Here is a 24,552-nt window from a genome sequence, read left to right as displayed (position 1 = left end):
TGGTTTACCAGTGAGCCGGAGGAGCACTGTCACCATCTGACAAAGTCTTATATGCAAGTTATTTTATTATGTTTTTTGCAATAAATATTTACTTTTAAACTATTTGTCTCATCGTAGTGTCTGGCTTACTGTGGGAGTCCTCGTGAGTGAGGACCGACGTCAGACAACATAAAATGCATTCACCCAGATCTGGAAAGACCCTGGGACAGGAAAAGTGCAAAGAAACCAGTCTCTACATGTGAACTCACGCATGGCCGTGTGAGTATTACTATATTTGTCTAGCACTACTATTTCATCATCAACAGTCCTAATTCAAGTTATTTAATATTTGAAGCACATAGTGTTTCTTTGTTTACTGCTATATGTATTGATTCTGTGCTCCCCTACTCTTTTTTATCAGCAGAGGAGAAAGACAGCGGGCAGCGGGAGAAGAGGACTGAGGACCATGTGAGTGGAACAGGGCGGCACAAGAGAAAGACAGCGGGGGGTGGGAGAAGGGGACTGAGGACCATGTGAATGGAACAGGGCGGCACAAGAGAAAGACAGCAGGGGGTGGGAGAAGGGGACTGAGGACCATGTGAGTGGAACAGGGCGGCACAAGAGAAAGACAGCGGGGGGTGGGAGAAGGGGACTGAGGACCATGTGAGTGGAACAGGGCGGCACAAGAGAAAGACAGCAGGGGGTGGGAGAAGGGGACTGAGGACCATGTGAGTGGAGCTGGGCGGCACAGGAGGAAGACAGCGGGTGGCGAGAGAAGAGGACTGAGGACCATGTGAGTGGAGCAGGGCGGCACAGGAGGACGGCCAGGGAAAAGTGTGCCCCAGCAGCCTTTACTGACTGCCGGTGCTACAGTGCAGGAGGTGGGTGAGAGGAGACGGAGGGGGTTGAGAAGAAGAGGAGGGGGATGAGAAGAAGAGGAGGGGGTGAGAAGAAGAGGAGGGAGGGAGTGAGAGAGGAAGAGGAGGAGGGGGCGTGAGAGAGGTCGCATTTTCGGCATTGTGCAATAAAAAACACTTTTTATTAGGGGAGCGAGACCCTTTCGTGTCTGACAAGTAGCGTTTTGCATAATTTGTCGAGCCCTGGAAAAAAATATATATATATATATATGTAGTGGGGTTGGGTTATGTAGTGGGGTTGGGTTTTGAGCTTGCTAAGACTGCGTATGTCTGTCTGTACAGAAATAAATCCATAAATACACATATTTTATTAGTAATGAGATCTTTGCGTTTAGTAAATTGCATATGTTAATGTGCCTCCTTTGGATGGGTCACTTGCATTGAAGCTCCTCTATTCCACACTGAGGAAGCTAATATTTCTATGTGCCAAATGTTGGAGAGTCTGGGGTAACCAATTTGGGGGGGGCAAGATACCAACATTATCATTAAACTCACCGGGCTACTGAGGGGGTGGAAGGGGAGGGGAGGGGTTGCAGCTTTAAAATGAGTTTGATGGAATCACTATGCAATTTGAATTATTTATGTTGTAACCATCACAAATACAAAAGGAAACCAAAACCCAATTTGAGCTCTTTTGAGATCCTTTTTTTTACACACTTCGTTCCTTATATTCTAATTAAAAATATACATTTTACCATGTTATCCGTTTGCCTTCACTTTGTTTACATTGTAAATATTCAATTTTTGTTAATTATTCAATGTACTGTACTAGAAAATAAACAATTGGCAGTTTTAATGATGGCTACCATATAAGGCAATAGATTGTAGGGCCAAGCTTGCCAGGTTTGTTATTGGTATGAGGCTGTATGTTACATTTATTGCATACTCAAATGTAAAAATAAAACCATACAACTGAATATTGGTACAGTATATTGGTCCAACTTGCATGGCCCAATATCCCATATTTATTTATTTATTTATTTATTTTTAACCAAACTTTGACACCTGAAGGTATATTTAAAAGTTGGTTTGTAAACATGTTGAGCTTGTGCGTAATATCTGAGAGACTAACAGTTTGCACACACAAAGGCCTGCTCCCCTCCCTTATTATATTGGCTCTCTGATAAGGACAGTGTGAGTTAAGGGTAAAAAACACCCCACTTAATTGACAAATACTTAATTGACAAATACTGACCCAAATCAAGAATTTGCACTTGATTGCCAAAGAAACCAAATTTTTGCTCTAAGTATGGTTACCTTTGTTTAAAGAAGCCAGTTATATTGTTACATTCCTTGGGAAATGCTGTGTTTTGATCAGCTGTCAGGCATTGCCGCTTTAAGATGTTCATCTTAAATACACAAGTTTGTGAGTTCACTTCCTCCTAGTTCCTGTTCTGATACTTCTTTTCTATTTATATTTTGTAAAAAACTGAGGCAATAAGGTCATGCATACAGCCAATATTTTATGTTTGCAGAAAAATATTTTAAACCCGCTGCCAAATTATAGGTGCTAAGCACTAAAATCAACGACCCAAAACAGTCGATATTTTGTGAGTTATCTACAGTATTTTGTGTTATGATTATTATTATCCCCAAATTATCAAGGCTTTAGTTTATATTACAGAAATGGCTTTTCAAGTTACTGTAACATACCTGCAGGTAAAACCTTTTTACTCATAATCCATCATGTCACTTCTTTTAAAAAGTATGCCTAGTTGCTTTGTAAATATAATATAGTTAATGATGTACTTTCCCATTTTGGTATTGATATAAATCATTCTCATTTCATCACACACAGCCCTAAGTTTCCCTAAGGTGCTGTTCAATTTATTCCATGTCAGTTTCTTTTCTCAAACACATTGTTGTGGGTCAATGGTGGAATGGCTTTAAAAAAATGTAGTAGTATCTACTTGACACATTTTTCCTAAATGTTTTCACATAGTGAAAAAGCTATTCCAACGACATTTTAGGAAGATGTATGCAACATTTTATTTATGTTTTCAAAGTGTAAATGGGAAGAGGCTTCATAAAGCAAATCACATTTCTTAAAAAACAAAGTGGAACTAGAATCAGTAAAAAAAAAAAAAAGGCACTCTGAAGTTGTAAATAAAAATAGTAGTGATAGTCTGAGGTTATAATAGAGGAACATTATTATACCCCTGGTACCATCACACTTTAACCACTGGAGGCGGCAGGGTATATATCAAGAGTTGTAGATGGGCATTGGGCCTGCTAAGAGAATCAATTTAATTTTGTGTCCTTGGACATTTACAATTGAACCCTCACAAACATCCAAACAAAAACAGAAAGGCCAGCGCATCATACAAACTCACAAACATCCGTTTAAATTGCGCGTTGTATGAGAGAAATCTTATGTCCCAATTTGCTCCTCTGGGACGCTGCTCCGCTCGATTCACTCTGGCAACACTTTCCCTCGGCGTGGTGTCACCTTGTAGAGAGTCCTCTGGCAACACACAGCTTCGCGTTTCATCATGAAATCAGCGATAGACTGATGAAACGCGTAGGGTCACGTGTTCATTGTGAGCAGTTGCAGTGAGCAGTCGTTTGTAAGCTGAAAGACGCCGGAGTAAATTGCAGCTGTCCGCCGAAAGTACCATGAGTCCCTCTACACAGGATCATGAGATCAAAGCTGTGTGTTGCCGGAGAACTCTCTACAAGGCGACACCACGCAGAGGGAAGTGTTGCCAGACTGATTCGAGCAGAGCAGCGTCCCAGATGTGCAAATTGGGACATGAGATTTCTCTCATACAACGCGCAATTTAAACGGATGTTTGTGAGTTTGTATGATGCGCTGGCCTTTCTGTTTTTGTTTGTATGTTTGTGAGTGTTCAATTGTAAATGTCCAAGATGTATTAAATCTTTTTAAACTTTATCACACTAGGATCGGCACTTTTCTTCTTTTTTCTGTTCAGGTCACGTGGAGGGAGTTTGTTGTGCCCGAGAAGAAGGCTGTCAAGATCCAGAGAATATAGATCCAGGTTGACTTCAATAGGTCACTGTGACTGGAATGTATTGTGTAGTTTGGACATTTTTTTCTTTTATCATAATTTTTATGTATTTTTATATATTTTATTTCTCATGTTCGTCTCACCAGATTAAGCTTCAACTCAACAATAGAACACAAATTTCAATAGACAGCTAGTATTTATCTGTCTTATATGTTATGTGTTAGGATTTTTAAAATTTTTAAACATTGTTTGGTTTAACTCTATCTATCTATCTATCTATCTATCTATCTATCTATCTATCTATCTATCTATCTATCTATCTATCTATACATATATATATATATATGGAAAAAAGAACAAAAAAGAAACAGGCGCACACCTAGTGCATTACCACAATAAAAATGTATTGAATGAACATAAAATCTGACAAATGGCCACTCACAAGGATACAGCAAATAAAAGTATTTATGAGATAGGCTCTCATGTGCCTTGCAGCTCAATCACCAGCATCCGTCCGCAGTCAGTGGCGTCGTCACGTGGATCTCCTTCGTGAACCGGAATCGGAAGAGGGATCTTTCACCTTCAATGCTCCATACCATTAGTCCCTCCACCTGGGCACTACAGGGACACAGCGACCTCTCCCAGTCTGATGTGACCTCTCCCAGTCTGATGTGACCTCTCCCAGTATGATGTGACCTCTCCCAGTATGATGTGACCTCTCCCAGTCTGATGCAGCCTCCGCCAGTCTGACCTCCTGAGCCCTCACACCCCACCACTTGTAAACTGGCGGAGGCTGCATCAGACTGGGAGAGGTCACATCAGACTGGGAGAGGTCACATCAGACTGAGTATGATGTGACCTCTCCCAGTATGATGTGACCTCTCCCAGTCTGATGCAGCCTCCGCCAGTCTGACCTCCTGAGCCCTCACACCCCACCACTTGTAAACTGGCGGAGGCTGCATCAGACTGGGAGAGGTCACATCATACTGGGAGAGGTCACATCATACTGGGAGAGGTCACATCAGACTGGGAGAGGTCACATCAGACTGGGAGAGGTCACATCAGACTGGGAGAGGTCGCTGTGTCCCTGTAGTGCCCAGGTGGAGGGACTAATGGTATGGAGCATTGAAGGTGAAAGATCCCTCTTCCGATTCCGGTTCACGAAGGAGATCCACGTGACGACGCCACTGACTGCGGACGGATGCTGGTGATTGAGCTGCAAGGCACATGAGAGCCTATCTCATAAATGCTTTTATTTGCTGTATCCTTGTGAGTGGCCATTTGTCAGATTTTATGTTCATTCAATACATTTTTATTGTGGTAATGCACTAGGTGTGCGCCTGTTTCTTTTTTGTTCTTTTTTCCAGATATCACTAGGGACTGGTGATCCCTTTGAAACGGGCTGCAAGAAACCATAGACATTTCCACTGGAACAGGACTTTATGTATTGAAGGTTTTTTATTATATTTTTCTTTTGACAATTTTTTATACATTTTTTATTATTAAATACATTTTTAGATTTTTTACATTTTTTCCTTTAGGGTTTTGTCAAGAGATTGTATTGCTATTTGTATTTTTATAAAGTTTTATCATAGTGTATTAGCCTTATCAAGCTGCCCCTTCAAGCATTCCCATTAGCTATTGTCTCTCCTATTAATATCTATAAATTAACTGGTTATTTAGCGGCGCTACTTCATTTCTGTTGTTTTGTTATATATATATATATATATATATATAAAAAGAAAAAAAGAGGAGAGAGCGCACGCCCATAGCGTATAAAAGTTTTAATGAAGGGGGGAGGGGGAGAGAGGGGGGTAAAAAACGCACTTACAAAAAATGCATTAAAATCAAGCATATGTGATATACATAATCACCACCATCCGGTTTAGCTGAGACTCTTGGGGCACTCCTAAGCTCCGTTGATAAGGGGCAACGTCACTGCAGGTTCCAGGGCTGGTAGCACCATCCGGTCAAACTGCAGGCTTCAGGGGCCTCCGTTGGTAATGGAACACCGTCCCAGCAGATTCACAAAGCAGGTAAGCTATGAAAATGTCCAAGAAAGAGGTCCCGTGTAATGCTGCCTCTAGCACTCGTGCCTGGATCAATACGCTCCAGCGCTTGGTGTGGACTCCAATGTCTCAGCCCCTGAAGCCTGCAGTTTGACCGGATGGTGCTACCAGCCCTGGAACCTGCAGTGACGTTGCCCCTTATCAACGGAGCTTAGGAGTGCCCCAAGAGTCTCAGCTAAACCGGATGGTGGTGATTATGTATATCACATATGCTTGATTTTAATGCATTTTTTGTAAGTGCGTTTTTTACCCCCCTCTCTCCCCCTCCCCCCTTCATTAAAACTTTTATACGCTATGGGCGTGCGCTCTCTCCTCTTTTTTTCTTTTTAGATACCCTGTGGACATGGTTGGTCCATACTGAGAGCTGCCGGAGACCCTGCATACCAGCACCTATACTTTTCATTGGACTATTCGAGGACTGGTTTATCCTTTTTTGCTTTTTATATTATAATATTTTATTGTTCATGTTTTTGTGTGCCTGATATCATTATAGGTCCACATTATTATTATATGTGTATATATGTTTTGCTTATGTAATTAAGACATTTACATCATATCGTTATAGCACATATATTTTATTGTATATGTTCCTTAGAGGCGCAGCTTATCTCCCTGTTGTTTGTTATATATATATATATATATATATATACACAGTATTTGTGTGTGTGTGTGTGTCAACTTTTGCTCCACTTAAGACTGTGAGGGTTATTTATGAAACTGTGATAGTGCCGATCAGTGCACTATCGTACGGAAACTCCCACTGGAGTCACTTGGAGTATTCACGCGTTGGTGACTGATCAGCCCTATCGCAGTTTAATGCGTAATCCCCTGTGTCTATATTTGGGGAGCGACACTCAGCATATTATTCTAATGAGATTTATCACTGTTTGTGTTCCTTACTGCCCCAGTTTTCCTTTCTCTTGTTTCAATGACATCCACCAGATCTGAAGTGCTATTAAGAGGGCGCCTGAGAGATCTGAGTAAGAAACTCTGACTCAAATTCAGGCAGTCCTTGCCCCATGTCAAGGAGCAATGTTTTTCACACAGCACCATTTGTAATTCCTCTTTGTGTAAAGCAGCACGTATTGTACAGCAGAATATTGGTTCTGGTATTAGGCGCCCAATGCTAAATGTGATCATTTATAGAAAGGTATACAAAAGTGTAACATGTATGTACAGTAGGGTAGGGCAGCTGGTACGTGCCAGTTTGCTAAGCAGGACTGCAAATGTCACCCTTCTAACACTGAAGGGGTTAATAGTTTATTGCTAACATTACCAGTGATTTTTGTTAAACAGTGCAAATATTTCATGTACTGTAATGAGTGGCAGAATGCAAAACTGGCAAATATTTATTTTTAGCTGTATGGGAAAAGGAGCAATTAAGAGCTGAAATGTTAAGACTGAAGAACTCACTTAACAGAAGCAATTATATTAGTCATTACAAACAAAACAGTTCTGCTTTCCAGCCTCCCTATTCAAGTTCTTTAGAGCATACCACTCGCATTTAAAGGAGACTGAGTATTATTTTTCAGCTGAAGGAATCGATTATAAAGAACACCTGGGGATCATTAATAATTTGCACTACAGATGGATTCATAACATCATGGAAATGTACCCGTCAAGAATTCAAAATATTTCCCGATTTCCTTTTCTTCTGTTTCAGCCAATTTCAGAATGAACCGTTTAATTTATAAACCTACAGAGTGGCCTAAGTTTGTACATAACATGTGTGCACGCACGTCTGTTACAGAAGTGACATGCAGCGTATGGTCATTCCAGCATGCTACTGAGATATAATGCCACAATTACCATTTAAACCTACAGTAAAGTCTGTGATATTCAAAATTAAACTTTGATCAGGGGACACCACAGAATACTTCCTATTTCAGATGAATAAAACTGTACAGTAATGTAAGGTTGATTTAGTAATAAATAATATCTCACTGGTGTAGTGTAAAAATGACCACAATTAGCTACACTTGCTCCTAAGGCTGCACTGATATTGCAGAACATAACAGATACTCTATCCATATGAATCTATATAGATGTTACCCTATATCTGGAAACTTGTCTAACATGGGTTCATGATTGTGTGCTGGAATAGGAAGAGTAACAGTTAACAAATGTTCCTCTTTTTAAACTAGTGTACAAATATACATTCCAAGTTACAGCACTATGGAGTTGCTAGCACAAAACAAATACATATTAAATGGCAAACACCGCTATGAGATGCTATGTGAGTTGGTGTCAGGCTCAGCATTTGAACCCCGCATTCACCATATCTACAAATGAAAGAAAAAGTAGAATTCTATAATAGGAGCCTGCTCAGCGCCGCCTTTCAGAGAATCCATAGCTGCTCAGTACCACATAACGTACAGTAAATTGTGTTTCAATATGAAATACAGCAGTATGTAAATTACACAAGTACACATAGGTTGCCTTCAATCGTGAGTTTCCAAAGACAGTCATCCAGGGCAGTTCTAACAGTATGGACGTGCGAATCTCCGGAATCTGTCCTTTTCTCATATAGAGCAAGGAAGGTACCAAAGTGGCAAAAACATAAAGCCGTCCGCAATATCATTCACCCTTTGTCAACACGAGGGGAAGAAACTGGCAGGCTTCATGTATTTTATCAGTTTTGTTTCTCACCAACAGCAAACTAAAATAACGTTTCCAGTGGATGCGTGACGAGACATTCTGTGCGGCCGTGGGCTCGTTGAAAGGTGAACCTAATCACAGACTAACGCTTTAAACACTTCCCTGCAATTGTACAACATTTGGAGAACACATAACAGAAGTAATAAAATATTGCAGCATAACCTTTCCAAATGTTTCAACACATAATACAGGGATGCTGGAGTGCCCTTGGGTGAAAGCTGCCTGTCTCCAGAAAGTGACGACACATTAAAGAGCTCAGAGATCTCACTTTCCAATGTAATTATATTATTTCAGAAAGGTATACTCAACTGTATCAATGCCTCAATGGTTTATTTTCCTGATCTAAAATGGTCTTCAGCTGAGCTTTTGCTCTCTGACCTTTAAACATCAAGTTAAACATGTTATTCAGCTTCTTAAACCAAGGTGTGACACATGGTAAGTAAAATGGCATTGCAAGAAGAGGACAGGATGCCTGAACAAACACAAAGAACAGCAGCAGAGTTTTCCCTACATTAAAAGTGCATAACTGAGCAGATACAGGCTGACTTGAAATCATTTAATCAGACTCAGCAGATTGGCTCTCAAAGTACACTGGACATATTTATCAAGCTACTTTTGTGCCTTCATAACATACATAATTCCATTTTCTGCAATAGGGTCAAATAAAAAAAAATTGCTTAAATGTTTCATATTTGACATATTGTATCATTACCAACACCGATCCTGTGGATATTTTGCAGATACTATATATATATAGATACCTTAGAAAAGAAGGTCCTGTGTATTATCATCATTCAAAACAGTTTGACTTTTCATCAATTCTGAGTGCTGTCTCTTCATTACCTTCAGGTAATATTGCGATATTTTATTATTTATGGGACATGCACCAACTGTAAGACTGACTACCGGAATGACAACTACCATGTTGACAGTGTGTTACATATACATACATACATATACATATATATATATATATTTCTTAACCCCGTTATAACGCGGTCCGTTACAACGTGAATCCGCTTATAACGCGATGCAAGCGTGGTTCCCCATTTTTTTATTTATGAATACTTTACAACACGATTATTGGAATCTTAAATACTTTATTGTACAATGCATACAATTGTACATTATTTCTAACGCGATCCACTTATAACGCGATGTGATTCTTTGGACCCCATGCACAGCGTTATAAGGGGGTTGAGCTGTATATATATATATATATATATATATATATATATATTACATCTATTTAAAACAGCTGTGCTCGCTAATACAAACTCCTCTGAATACTGTAGCACTCCCTGAATCTTTCATTGACAGAAGCAGTGGCAGTCACTAACATAGCGATTGATACATTGATGCCAAGAAACACATGCCAAAGGCTGCTCAGCATTCATTTAACAACAACATGTTCATTTACACTCCTCCATAAAACAGATCCCAGTGACAGGTTGCTTTTTAAATCCCTGTCAATTATTTTTAGAAATTGATGAGCAGATCTAAATTTGGAGGTCTTCAGCACAACTAATAACACTAATGTAGTCCAGTAAAAGAAAATGATTAAGAACCTATGATTTATGATATTATTCAAAATGATGGTTAAATACCTAACGCACACGTTACCAGAACAGAATCAATACCAGTACCAGTACCAGTACCCTTATATTCCACTATGGATAACTTGCTCAATAAGCATGATTGTATGTACATCATGTTTCTAGTGAACAATTTCAAATAGTATACAAAGGCAATGAGCTACAATATTAAATAATTACCACCAAACCCTGAATATCACAAAAGGAAATGAAATTATGCAAAAAGGGAAATAAATGAGTACTGGGGAAGTGACATGTCCTTCCAATCATTAGGTCTGAACACTGCCTGTGATCATTTGACATTTCTTTTGAACATACAGTTTTTCAGGGGTGCGCAAAGTTTTGGAGCTGCTACCCCCCGTGTGATAGCCCCAGCGTTCGCGCCCCCCTTCCCTATGACCCGACTTCAAATGATGCTGCCGATCATGTGACGTAACGTGACCTGCATCATCATTTGACGCGCGTTACCATGGCGACGCGTACGTCACATGACCCCCTAGTCATGACCCCTAGTTGCCATGGCGACGCGTCCAGAAGACTACAGAATCCCACTAAGTTGAGGTTGCAGAGGCCTCGTGTGGACCCCTGACATTTAACTTAAATGCCTCGGGGAAGAGCGCGGGGCCGCAGCAACTGCCATGCTCCCTCCCCCCCCCCCCCCCCCAACAAAATCCCACCCCTCCCAGTTTGTGCACCCCTGCAGTATCTGATACGGGGACGGAGAAAAATGATAAAAACTTAGGAGTCAACTAAAATTATTAGGAGCCAGCGTTTTCTTGGGTGGTGCTTGCATGGCGGTTCCAGTCTCTCCTCCCCAACACCCTCATCTTTAGCTCCAAAAATTCTTCCCCACTGTCGGCGGCTCTGTATGTCAGTGTGTTTCAGTGTGTATCTGAGAAATACATGGAGCCATGCCACCTGTGGCTACTAACCTGGCCTGGTACTGGCAGAAAGCCCTGGTAAGAACAGGCCTTGCCAGCAGTTAAGATGGGTTTCCCCCACTCTATGGTGTTGCATTTGAGTGAATTGGGAGGCGGTGATATCAGGCCTGAGCATGTCCAATCATGGAACAGACCTGGTGCCCTCCTCCTTCCTGTGCTTAAAGGCAGTACCGCCCCAAATTCAGTAGTGCCTCTCCCCACTTGAGAGAGGCAAGGTTGCAGACAAGGAGCCTGAGATTGGGGCCTTCCCTGTTCCTCTCCCCCTTGGGGGAGAGTGAGTGTAGACCTATACCCAAACTCCTGATAGGGTAGTTGGGAAGAGCTAAGACAGCTGCAGGGGGCCTGACCTGTAGTGGTTTCCAGGGACCATCATCAAGTGGATAGCTGATCCTGAGAAGCTGTGATTGGGCATACCACTGCTGTGTTGTGGTGTATTCAATAAAGACCATTCCTGTTTGCATTTACCTCGTGCCTGGTGTGTGATCTTACTGGGAGGAGAGGGGATAATTCTACTGTAGGAGATCGCCTCCATTCATCTTGGAGCCTGCGGCAGATGGAGGCGCTGCACTGCTAGAGAACCATATGGGTAATGTACCCCAGAAACCTGATCCTGTGTCCACACTACCATCGGTGGACAGCTCCGCCCTCCTGTTACCAGCAGGTATCATGCACCACACGACTAGTAATGGCCAGATCTCCCACCGGGTGGGGGAAACACCGTTACACACACACTCTCTCACAGTGACACACTCACTCATGCTGACACTGGCTCACGGACACAGCACACTTACACCGTAGCACACTGAAACCCCTCCCCCTTACGCTGACATCCTGAGAGCTGGGGCGGGCAGAGTCCTGGAGCTCTCCTGGCCCAAGTCCATGCACTGCAGCTCAACACAGGCGCCAGGGACAACATTTTAGGCGCCATAGCGATCAGGCGCCCGGGAAAATTCCATCCCTGCTGATGTTTTGCAATGTGAAATGAACATCACAGCTACAGTTATCTTTGTTAATTAATTACGCAAACCTATACATAACTGTTTGAGCTGCAGGAAATAGCGAATTTTGCTGCATACTTATTCATTTATTTTAAATAAAACTAGTATGTTTCCCAATTAATATCAGTCTCTTAATTAGCAGTAGTTGTCTATCTTCATGCTGTGAGCCACGGATCTTGAGGACTGTGTGATAGATTTGTCCATGATGCAAAAGATCGGAATTGAGCAGTACTGTGGTACTATACGGTGTCGTACCTCCCATCAATCAAACGGCCAGAGGCACACATGGCAGGGTAACCAAAACACAGATGTACTTCCACTCATGTTACCACTTTACTGGCAGGTGTGCAACAAAGCTCTGCTCTTTGTTTGCAAACAGTCTTATCACTAAAATAAATTAAAGATTGTTAAAACTCTCCAAAGCAAGGCTACAATAGACATATAAAAAGTTGAAAAAACATTTATTAAAACTACTTACACTTGTTTGATTTTTTCTCTCTCACTCAATTAAATAAATCCTGAGCATGCCACTGCTTACTTTGCTCCTACGAGGTAAGAACCCTTTAAGGAATATCATATTGTTCTTTTGTTCGTTGATCATGTGATAAATTAAAGATTCACTGTTTTCATCTAAAATGATGTACAGTATACAAATCATCCTATTTGCTGAGCTTCCAAATAAGGCTCCGAATATAGCATATGATTTTAGAGAATGTTGTTACCAGCTAGATTGGAAGGTGTGTGTGAATAATATTTGCAGATCATAATTTCCCCCTAACCCTCATTGTCAGAAAAGAACATATGTCCTGTCATCAGCTTGGAACAGTCTGCTGACCTGTATTCACATGATAGGTAAGAGAAAATAAAGCAATAAAAAATGATTCAGAAAAAAATCTATTACTACTACAGACAAAGGTACACTTTCTTCGATAAACTGGTTTTCTGAGTAAGGTATCTAACACATGTACAGTACTTCAATCAATTCAGTTTCCCAGCCAGTGACATATCTGTCTGGGATAGTAAAACAAATACACTAACTCCCATTAGAACGATAAGCACCTTCATCAGCATCTCTAAAAGAGCTGACTCTATGCACTTACAGTGAGTAGGAAATGCTTTAGTTTATTCAAACTTACAACTAGAAAATCAAGGGATGTACATACAGTAGGGCAGTACTGAAACCTAAAATAATATTTTTCCACAATTAAGACAATATACGATAATAACATTTACCAGCACAATAACCTTCTGTTCATTCTGGTGCCAATAATATTAGTTTCTCTCTTATACTGCTGTTGGTGTATGTAGCGCTGTACACAGCATTTTGCTTACAGTGCAATTGTGGTGCTTTAGGCACAGGGAGGTACAGTAGAATAACTTTCCCAAGGTCCAAAGGAGAGAGCCGACGCACAGTTCACCTGCTTCACATGTTATTATCACCTACTGTACTGTAGCTTCTCCTTCAGCCTAAGCATAAGGGACTTGCTTAAGGCCCATAGACTTTGCCCAGTACTTTTACCACCAGGCTAAATTTCACATACAGTGAATACATTACAAATGTTACATGTAGTACATCCCATGGCACTTACAGAGCTAAGTTAATACAACCCCATCATTAATTGAATTCGCTATTTACAAAATGCTTACATTCTTCTGATCACTCTACACATCCTTTAGATACATATCAGGGTCTTGTAATAACCCAAGCATTCCCTGTGCCATTCTGATCCGTTGAAGATTAAGCTGTCATCACTTTACACATGTAATAGCAATGTACTTAATACTAACATAACCTGTTCCTAAAAACAAAGAGCTGCCCCATTTTATGGTGGCACTTGGAAAACGAAGTAAACAAGGTGCTCTGTCTCAAACTGTTTTTTTAAACGTAATCATAACAACGTTGACTCTAGTCATCAGTCCACAATATTTTTTAAAAAAAAAGGAAATATTATAGATATGTATCTGAACCTGATTTATTGAATATATTTAAATGTGCAAGTAACAAACTCCAAATAGGGAAAAAATTAAGATTTCATAAATATCCAATAAAGAAAATAAAGAGATTAAATTACGAAAAGAATAAGACCATCTTTAACAGACTAGCCAATATATGTTGTTGTTTGCGGACAGGAAAAACAAGATACATGCTTAAGTATCTTATTGAAAGATGGAGTTAAGAAGTGGTCGGATAAAGAGTCAAACAGGAATCCAGACATCTGAAATGATGACACCGAAAGTTTGAAAGAAAACATTGAAGTTCACCAAAATAATAAAGTTACTCATCCACAAGTTATAGATAAAACACCTTGCAAAGCGGTGGAGTTGCAATCGAGTAGCCTTGGAGTATCATCACCACAAGGCCTCACGTAGCATTATGTAAAGTAATGTGTGATGCGACTCCTAGAACAAGAGCAGTGATTTTCAGTTCTGTCACCAGCGAGACCCGCACCTGCAGAACTTGCCTGGTAGCAGCTTCGTTTCTCTGTTGATGATACTCTGTGGCACCCCAACCCAATTGAGTACCATTGGAATATATGGTATAGCAAGCACGATTCCGGCCAATCGTCACCCCAAATCTGTCACTCATGCTGGATAAGTGAACAAACCCTGATGATACCAGAATGGAAGCTAAAGTTCCTTCAAATAGTCATTATATTTCTCACATATTATACAAACGTGTAGGTCTAAAAATGAGCTGGAAAAATGAAGTCACTGTGTTTGACTGAAATTAGTATTTATGCCTAATAGTAGTAGTAGTAATAGGGTAGCATCTGGTGGGGTGTTGCATCTGAGGGGGTGTGTAGTGGTGTCTGTATCTGGGGGGGGGGGGGGGTTTAGGGGTGTCTTTAAGTAAAGGTCAAGCCTGCCATTACCCCTACCTGTCAGTAATACATCTGTATTGTGTGTGTGTGTGTGTGTGTGTGTGTGTGTGTGTGTGTGTGTGTGTGTGTGTGTGTGTGTGTGTGTGTGTGTGTGTGTGTGTGTGTGTGTGTGTGTGTGTGTGTGTGTGTGTGTAGGGGGGAGAGAGAGAGAGAAAGAGAGAGAGTGTGTGTGTGTAGGGGGGGAGAGAGAGAGAGAGAGAGAGTGTGTGTGTGTGTGTGTGTGTGTGTGTGTGTGTGTGTGTGTGTGTGTGTGTGTGTGTGTGTGTGTGTGTGTGTGTGTGTGTGTGTGTGTGTTTGTGTGTGTGTGTGTATATATATATATATACAGAATCCCTTGCTGCAGTGGAAGTGCTGTGTGTTGGGTGATGATGGTGAAAGGTGGGGTTGCAGACCTGCCTAAGACATGCAGATGAGCATACAGTTGTATTTACATTTGCATATTTGCTTTGCTGTGGAGGGTTTTTGTCACTTTTTTTACTCACCATAACTTAACTCAGTATTATATATATATATATATATATCTGTATTGTAAGCTTGGTTCCAAAAATTCCGGAACCAGGGGTTAATGTTATGTTCAGCTGGAATGTTGCAAAATGGTCTGTGGTCTTTCCAAGTAACTCTTTGCATGTAACTGTTTGTTGTTACATTTCCACCCACCAATTAGGGGCTGGGTCATATTGCAGACACCTGGGGGGAGGGAGACCCCTAGCTAGATCAGACAAAATCAGCTAGCTCAGCTTTAGCTGTGAATTCAGAGTTCTTTAGCTGAGGCAGCTGGGAAGAAGTTGTGAGTAACTGGGAGAAGCTGCAGAGGACCCTGCAGGAAGAAAGAACAGGGAAAATCTCTTTAGAAAGATCCCTGCACAAAGGTTTATAGGGTTACCCCAGTCTCCCAGCTGTAAGTGTGTGTGTTGATTTACTGTAGATGTTGTGGATATTTATTTTTCCAATAAATTAATTTGATAAACTCTGTGTTTGTCTGGCGAATTGAGCCCTGATGTGATAGTCCTGGTCGCCCGTGATGGGGTAGTGTGGGAGGGGCAATTGTATGGGTATTGGGGGAATTGTGTGTGTGGCCAGGGGAGGAGGGGGAAATGAGTGTGAGGAAAGGATAATTGAGGGAGCGGGACTGAATGAGCAGAGGTAATTCAGTGATGGCAGAGAGGGGGTTTAAGAGAGGAAGGGGGAGAGTGAGTGACTGAGGTAGAGAGGGGGGAAGAGTGAGAGACAGGGGGGAGAGAAATACAGGTGTGAAACGAGAGGACTCAAAAGGCTGCTGACATGGGGGGCACGGCACCGACGGGGGGGGGTGCAGCGCTGACACGGAGGGGTCCCTAGGCGAAGCTCTAGTCCTGGGCCCTAGGAAACCTCTCTACCCGCACTGCCCCACAGATCAATCTGATAAATGTCCACATACTCTACAATGGATATAAAGGGTCTCATTAAAAAAAAAAGTCCTTTTTGTTTGTGTTCCCATTTCTTGTGGACAACAACTCTTGCCATTTCTTAAAAGAACTTGCTATTGTGTGTTAAAAAAAAAAATCCTTACAGAACTCCACATTATTTAAACTGTGTGAGAAGCAGTGGGGAGGATTGTTGTAAAAATGTGAATCAAAGAAAGCCAACATTACAAATTCATAGCCGCATATACCATTTTACAAATGATAAATATTCGTCAACACCAAGAACAAAAAGAAGGGAAAAAAAAGGTACTATAGACAATTATAGTGAGTGGGTGGGTGTCGAGAAACAGAATGAGAAGCAAATGTGGTTTTAAAACAGTCATTTTCTGAAAGAAATTATTCATGCTTAAAGTATGTAGACACAGTCATTCTAGTGTACCAGTAACTAAAAGGGAAGACGCTTCTATTTGCATTTGAAAGGTTCAAAGGCGGGCAGGAATTGCACAATTCTGTAAACAATATTTTTGCTATTAAAACCTATACTACTGTGCAGACCAATGAAATGTCATTTCCGTAACAGTAGATACTATTGAAATATGTTTCCTATTTGATTATGGTGAGGTAACAGAATAGTGTGGTGAAATTGCAACACGTACAACTGAATTAGGAAATGAAGCAATCTGATCTAATAATCCAGCAAAGTACATTTGCTTTAATTTAGCAGCGTTAAGATTAGATGTCATTCAGCGGTGCGGTTTCAGGCCGTCAGAGTACTAACCAGCATGTTTACTTGGGTTATAAGATAACAATTGCATACAAATTATTTCAGGTGAAACTACCTGAAAAACTTCAGTTTCCAAAAGGCCTGATAATTGACGAGAGAACTAAGGAAGACTAATTGGTATAAAGCCGAAACGTACAATGTCTTTCCTTTCCAGAAAAGCTGGACTGTTTGTAATAGTACTGTGCTTTACAGGGAATATCCAAAGGCTGCAACGTATTTCTGTTTGGGGTAAATGTATACACAAAGACACACATACATACTGTATTACAGGACAATAATTACACTAATTATATTAGTCATAAACATTTATCCAAACGAATGTGTACAGATTTGGTTTGTACATACAGTATTTCCGCAAATACTTTATAACAAGCCAGCATGTACAATATCACTGTAATTAGCTGAAAAGCAATTGGAGCTCCCAGTGCTAGAAATTCTAAAGAAACAGCTAAGAAACAGAATCGAAAACAAAACATATATATTATATTTTAAAAATATTAGAATGTCATATCATATAAATAGAAAGCATTATAACATTATCTTATAAACAATATCTATACTATTGTAATTTTACATCTATAAATTCCAAATGATATTGAATCGTGTGAAATAAAGTTATTTGTTATTTAGTGATAAAATCTCTGATCATTTGGAGTACAGTACTTGATATTTCCACATATTATTCAATGAATGTCTTGTCTTGATAACATATCTATTTTCTATTTATATTATGACAGATATGCAAGTGTGGAATATTCACTGAATCGTGATAATGACTTAAAAACACTGAACAATCATATATTTGGGTTTCTTTAAAAATGTATATTGATTCAGGGATTAAATATGGAAATTACATATTTAAAAAAACAAAAAACAAATGGGGTCCGTTCTTCCCTATTTGAGCATTTCTTTAGTAAATGAGTTTTATATAATGTGCCCAAGCACAACAACTTACCAAATTCATCACATATACTTTCATTTTCGATTAAAGTTGGGTGGTCAAAGGTGTCCCGACAGTAAAGGATCTTTGTGTTCTTGTTGATGACTGCAATACCGCCAAGGGCCTGAACAAACTGGTCTGCCAACACTGAGGAAGGCTTGGCCTGAATACGTTTCAGGATTGAACGATAACGGCAATATTGTGGATAACTTAGAACCATCATATTTCTCTCGTCTTCATCTTCACCTGTGATTCAAGAAAGACAACATTTGATAATCCTGAACACAACAAAGCAAAACCATTTTATAAATGCATATGTCAGAATACGGACTTCCCATGACCTTATAGTTCTTTCATTTGAATATCTGTGAGTGTAAATGTAATGGTGAATAGGTGAGTGAGTGAGAGTTAAAAAATTAAAATGAGAACAATGGGCTTCTGCAGTCAGAAGTTATGAGACATTGGTATTTCCTGGTTGCTCAACCCCATCATCTGTGTGTACTGTATGAATGTAAAGAAATAAGATAAAATGGTAAAAAGAAATCTATACATTTTCAATGAATGACCATACTAGATAGAAGTTATCACATATCACATAATACTATTACTGCAATTGTATCATTATTGATGGTCAATAGTAATTAAAGCACTAATATATATATCTATATACAGTATATATATATATATATATATATATACAGACACACACACACACACACACACACACACACACACACACACACACACACACACACACACACACACACACACACACACACACACACGAATGCACACATAGCTGTCTCTTACACATACAAATGTACAATGTAATTCTATCCCTATATACCAATAGGGACTACAGTACATAGTATCTAAACACATTAATATTAATGCAACACCCTCTTACATTTCTACACCTACCCACACCATTGTTATACACATTTTGTAAAGTGCTGTATACACTGTGGACGCTTTATACACACATACACACACATACATACACAAACACTCTGACATCACAAACATTCAGTGACCATTTAACACCTAAAGTCATAAATCGCATACTGCACTGAGGGGGGGGGGGGGTTGAGGGGGGATAGGCTTCACCCACAGATAACATTCCAGGCTGCCCTGTTTGAAAGTAAAACATTTTCTTGTTTTATTCATTGTAACACCACCTGAAGAAGAGATCAGTGTATCTCGAAAGCTCGCACAAATAAAAGCATTTAATTAGCCACAGGACGGTATTGACTGTTTGTTTTTTATTATTAAGCTCGGCTAATAGGGTACAGATCTCTCTCTCTCAAAGCAAAATAATTGAAACAGTGCCTAATTGTTACACATATAGTATGTACACCTAGCTGTTAGAACCCACCTTTAATTTGATATTAACTGTGAAGAGTAGCCAGGTGAATGATTGATTAAACCAATATTTTACAAACAATGCTGGAATAAATCCTATGTATGAATCAAATGATTCCTGCCAATAATAGTACAATAAAATATAATCAATGTAAACAATTTAGATAATATAAAAATAATAAGTATAAATAAAACTTTTATATCAAAAATTGTATAAAAAATATGAAATGTAAAAATAACCAGTCCCAGTGACACAGTCCTCCGGGGTCTTTGCATCCCGGACTCAGGAATCACCAGTTCCTTCAAAGATACTTACAAAAAAACAACAAAAAAGCTGTGTGTGCTGTGCACGCGCATAGTAAGTGAAACTTCTTTGACTTTTGTCACAGAAATTGACTTATAACGCGCGTGCTCGGCACACATGTGTCAGTCAGTGTATGTGTCAGTCAGTGAGTATGTATGTGTGTCAGTCAGAGAGTATGTATGTGTGTCAGAGAGTATGTATGTATGTTTGTGTATGTATGTGTGTCAGTCAGCGATTATGTATGTGTGTCAGTCAGTGTGTGTATGTGTGTCAGTCAGTGTGTTCATGTGTGTCAGTCAGTGTGTTCATGTGTGTCAGTCAGTGTGTTCATGTGTCAGTCAGTGTGTGCATGTGTGTCAGTCAGTGTGTTCATGTGTGTCAGTCAGTGTGTTCATGTGTGTCAGTCAGTGTGTTCATGTGTGTCAGTCAGTGTGTGCATGTGTGTCAGTCAGTGTGTGCATGTGTGTCAGTCAGTGTGTGCATGTGTGTCAGTTAGTGTGTCAGTCAATGTGTGTGTGTGTGTGTCAGTCAGTGTGTGAGTGTGTGTGTCAGTCAGTATGTCTCTCTCTGTGTTGTGTGAATGTCTCTCTGTGTCGGTCAGTGTGTGTATGTGTGTCAGTGTGCGTGCGTATCAGTCATTGTGTGTGTGTGTGTGTCAGTCAGTGTGTGTTTCAGTGTGTGCATGTGTGTCAGTCAGTGTTTGCATGTGTGTCAGTCAGTGTGTGTGTGTGTGTGTGTGTGTGTGTGTGTCAGTCAATGTGTGTGTGTGTGTCAGTGTATGTCTCTCTCTCTGTGTTGTGTGAATGTCTCTCTGTGTCGGTCAGTGTGTGTATGTGTGTCAGTCAGTGAGTGTATGTGTGCCAGTCAGTGAGTGTATGTGTGTCAGTCAGTGAGTGTATGTGTGTCAGTCAGTGTGCGTGCATATGTGTGTCAGTGTGCGTGCATATGTGTGTCAGTGTGCGTGTGTGTGTGTGTGTATGTGTGTCAGTCAGTGTGTGTATGTGTGTGTATGTGTGTGTGTCAGTCAGTGTGTGTGTGTGTGTGTGTGTGTATGTGTGTGTCAGTCAGTGTGTGTGTGTATATGTGTGTCATTCAGTGTGTGTGTGTGTGTGTATGTGTGTCAGTCAGTGTGTGTGTGTGTATGTGTCAGTCAGTGTGTGTGTGTGTGTGTGTGTCAGTCAGTGTGTGTGTATGTGTGTCAGTGTGTGTGCATGTGTGTCAGTCAGTGTGTGTGTATGTGTGTCAGTCAGTGTGTGTGTGTGTCAGTCAGTGTGTGTGTGTATGTGTGTCAGTCAGTGTGTGTGTGTGTGTATATATGTATGTGTGTGTGTATATATGTATGTGTGTGTGTATATATGTATGTGTGTGTGTCTCTCTTTCTGTGTCCTGCCCCCTCTCTCCTGACTCCCCCCCCCTCACAGACAGGCAGAGCTGCGGACCCGCGGCGGCTCTGCCTGAGACTCTCCTGCTCTCCTCACACCCCCTCCCCCTCACAAACAGGCAGAGCTGCGGACCCGCGGCGGCTCTGCCTGAGTCTCTCCTCCCCCCCCCTCTCACAGACAGGCAGAGCTGCGGACCCGCGGCGGCTCTGCCTGAGTCTCTCCTCCCCCCCCCCCTCTCACAGACAGGCAGAGCTGCGGACCCGCGGCAGCTCTGCCTGAGTCTCTCCTCCCCCCCCCCTCTCACAGACAGGCAGAGCTGCGGACCCGCGGCGGCTCTGCCTGAGACTCTCCTCCTCCCCTCACAGGCAGGCAGAGCTGCGGACCCGCGGCGGCTCTGCCTGAGTCTCTCCTCCTCCCCTCACACCCCCCCCCTCACAGACAGGCAGAGCTGCGGACCCGCGGCGGCTCTGCCTGAGACTCTCCTCCTCCCCTCACACCCCCCCCCCTCACAGACAGGCAGAGCTGCGGACCCGCGGCGGCTCTGCCTGAGACTCTCCTCCTCCCCTCACACCCCCCCCCTCACAGACAGGCAGAGCTGCGGACCCGCGGCGGCTCTGCCTGAGTCTCTCCTCCCCCCCCTCACAGACAGGCAGAGCTGCGGACCCGCGGTGGCTCTGCCTGAGTCTCTCCTCCCCCCCCTCACAGACAGGCAGAGCTGCGGACCCGCGGCGGCTCTGCCTGAGTCTCTCCTCCCCCCCCTCACAGACAGGCAGAGATGCGGACCCGCGGTGGCTCTGCCTGAGTCTCTCCTCCTCCCCACCCCCCTCACAGACAGGCAGAGCTGCGGAACCGCGGTGGCTCTGCCTGAGTCTCTCCTCCTCCCCCCCCCCCCCCTCACAGACAGGCAGAGCTGCGGACCCGCGGCGGCTCTGCCTGAGACTCTCCTACTCCCCCACCCCCCGGCGAGACGCGGCCGCACCGGGCACCGGGCAGAAAGCTTAATAAAGCCCCCCCCTCCGGAAGTGCTGCGTGGGCAGAGGCAGTGTCGGCGGGGGAAGGGGGGCAGCGCGTCATCGTCAGCGGGAGCTGGCTTCGAGGGGAGCGCTGCAGCGATCCCCTTCTGATTGTGCTGTGGGGAACGCAGCTCACTCTAACCCCCCCCCGTTCCATGCCTCGGCCGAGGGAGGTCAGCAGGGAGTGGCGGCAATTAAATTTTGAGGGCTAGCGCCGCCGCCGCATGTCAGCGGGTGGGCGGAGCAGAGCTCGTTAGGAGCTGCGGCGGCGAGTAAATATTGAGCAGGTGGGGGGGACCGTTTGGGGGGGAGCAAAGATGGTTAGGAGTGGCGCCGCATATGATTTGCCAGAACACAGCCTGGCCTCAACTGCCAGCACTGTGACGTCAGCACTTTGACGTCACATCCGTTTCATTTTCTATCCCCACAATCCATTTTTGTCCCATTAGGAATGAGGTGCCACTAAAGAAGTTTCACTTCAAAAAGAAGAACAGGGGCACTCCTAGTGTATTATTGTTACACAATTTAATGGGGCTGGACATAAAAGTAGCTCACTCACAAACAAGGCTTGAAATCAGGCGATTTAGGAGAAAATCTCATGCTCCGTCTCTGCTGGCTGTACCACGTGACTGAGTCTGAGCTTTCCTGGGTTCTCTGCTGTCTGTAGATCGATGTGAGCTGCATGAGCCGTGTCACCTCCAATTCAGCTCCACCGGTCACTGCAAACCTGAGTAGCACTTCCTGGTACTCACTGTAGCTCTAACACGTGGCTACTTCTGTGCCCACCAATGTTCTCTATTGAATGTGAGCTGTGTGAGCTATGCCACCTTTAATTCAGCTCCTCCGGCAACTGCGTTCCTAGTTCTCTGCCTCTCAGCTCTTGTTTGGAACAGTGACACTACACATTATTGGCACCCTATTGGCACCCTACGGGGGAGGGAGGGCAGGCGGGGAGGAGGGAAAGGGGACTGGGGGAGGGAGGGGAAAGAGGCTGGGGAGGGAGGGGAAAGTGACTGGGGGAGGGAGGCAAAGGGGACCGGGGGAGGGAGGGGAAAGGGGATAATCTAGAGAAGTATCAGCTCTTGGGAAGACCTCTGTTCTGGTAATGAATATGTAAAATAGAAAAACACTGGAAGCCGCACAGACTGCGGCTTTAATGAAATGTTACACTGACTGGATTAATTTATGAAACCAAAAAAAAAGCATAAATTTAGACATAAATGTATATACAGTTTACTTATTTTATTAAAATGCCAACCCCTCGATATAAATAGTTATCCAACTAAAAGCCATATCCTACTCTTAATAAAAAAAATGTTCATAGATATTTTAATATCAAGTACAACATGTAATTGCAATTATGTCCAATTTTCAAGCAAATAAAATTGGACACTTTGGTACTATTATGCATTAAATTAATTATCCACTAGAAAGCAATCAAATTATGAAGTAGCCATGTTAGGCCAATCAAGTTGCAAGTGATGGACTCTTTGCTGGACAGATTTAATATCATTTTAAAGGCAAATCCAACATACGTCAAGCAGCTTTCAATATACTTAAGGAGGTCAAAAGAATGGGACCCTGTCAATTAATGCCGCCCTTGAATCATTCGTTGATTTGTATAGCTGTTGGGCTTCTTCCTGATATCGTTTGCAAGAACAGCTAATGAAGGTTGTACTCAATATGTAGTTTTTTCTGGTCTTTATTAAATCAGTTTCATCTCTTTGAAAGTCAATACAGGGGCTGGCAAAATATAGCCAGCCAGTGTATGCAAGGCATATTCTTTCTTTTACTTTGAAATACCAAGGTTATTATACAATATTATTGGATTTAACATCTAAACTGAAATGAATGTCTCGTATATCTTTTACAAAATATTTAATGATTAGACATCCAAACTTTTAGGTCTATTCACCTGAAGGTGTCTTCTGGCAAAGCACCACTTAATAAATATGGTCCCTACAGGGCATGTAGTGTAGTCCCAACGGGAACATCCCTCTGTAAACACCAGCTCATAAATATTGCACAGGTATCTAAGTCTTAGCTTCTGATAGACTTTAGTTTTCCAATGACCGACATATTTCTCTACAGTCAAATCGAATACACCTCACTGTGCGTAATAAATCAATGAATGCTGTTACTCTGCTGGTAGGAGTATGCAGGCTATAAAATGCATGGTGGGACAATGGATAAAATATTTTCTATTTACTGAAAAACAAATAGTTGTGAGAATAGGGGCAAAGTCTAATTTCAAACTATGCTACAGATGTGTGTCTGATCTTTATTGTTCTTCATGCAATTAGGCAAAAAAATCATGATTCATTTACTTTCAGTCTTCCTGATGGATTAGCAGCCA

General features: G+C 42.0%; 1 protein-coding gene across 2 annotated transcripts in view; it reads right to left on the bottom strand.

Moving 5' to 3' along the window:
• The window catches only part of ARID5B (AT-rich interaction domain 5B), a 277,172-nt gene that overhangs the window by 137,154 nt on the left and 115,466 nt on the right, over positions 1-24,552 (bottom strand). For both annotated transcript variants that reach the window (XM_075612969.1, XM_075612968.1), the window contains exon 4: positions 18,151-18,381. In XM_075612969.1, the coding sequence (XP_075469084.1) occupies positions 18,151-18,381 (231 nt within the window). The remainder of the gene's footprint in view (positions 1-18,150; positions 18,382-24,552) is intronic.

The sequence above is a fragment of the Ascaphus truei genome, chromosome 8 (assembly GCF_040206685.1).
Source record: "Ascaphus truei isolate aAscTru1 chromosome 8, aAscTru1.hap1, whole genome shotgun sequence".
Classification (NCBI taxonomy): Eukaryota; Metazoa; Chordata; class Amphibia; order Anura; family Ascaphidae; genus Ascaphus; species Ascaphus truei.
Note: the sequence above shows the minus strand (reverse complement) of the source record. Positions and strands in the feature narration are given on the sequence as shown.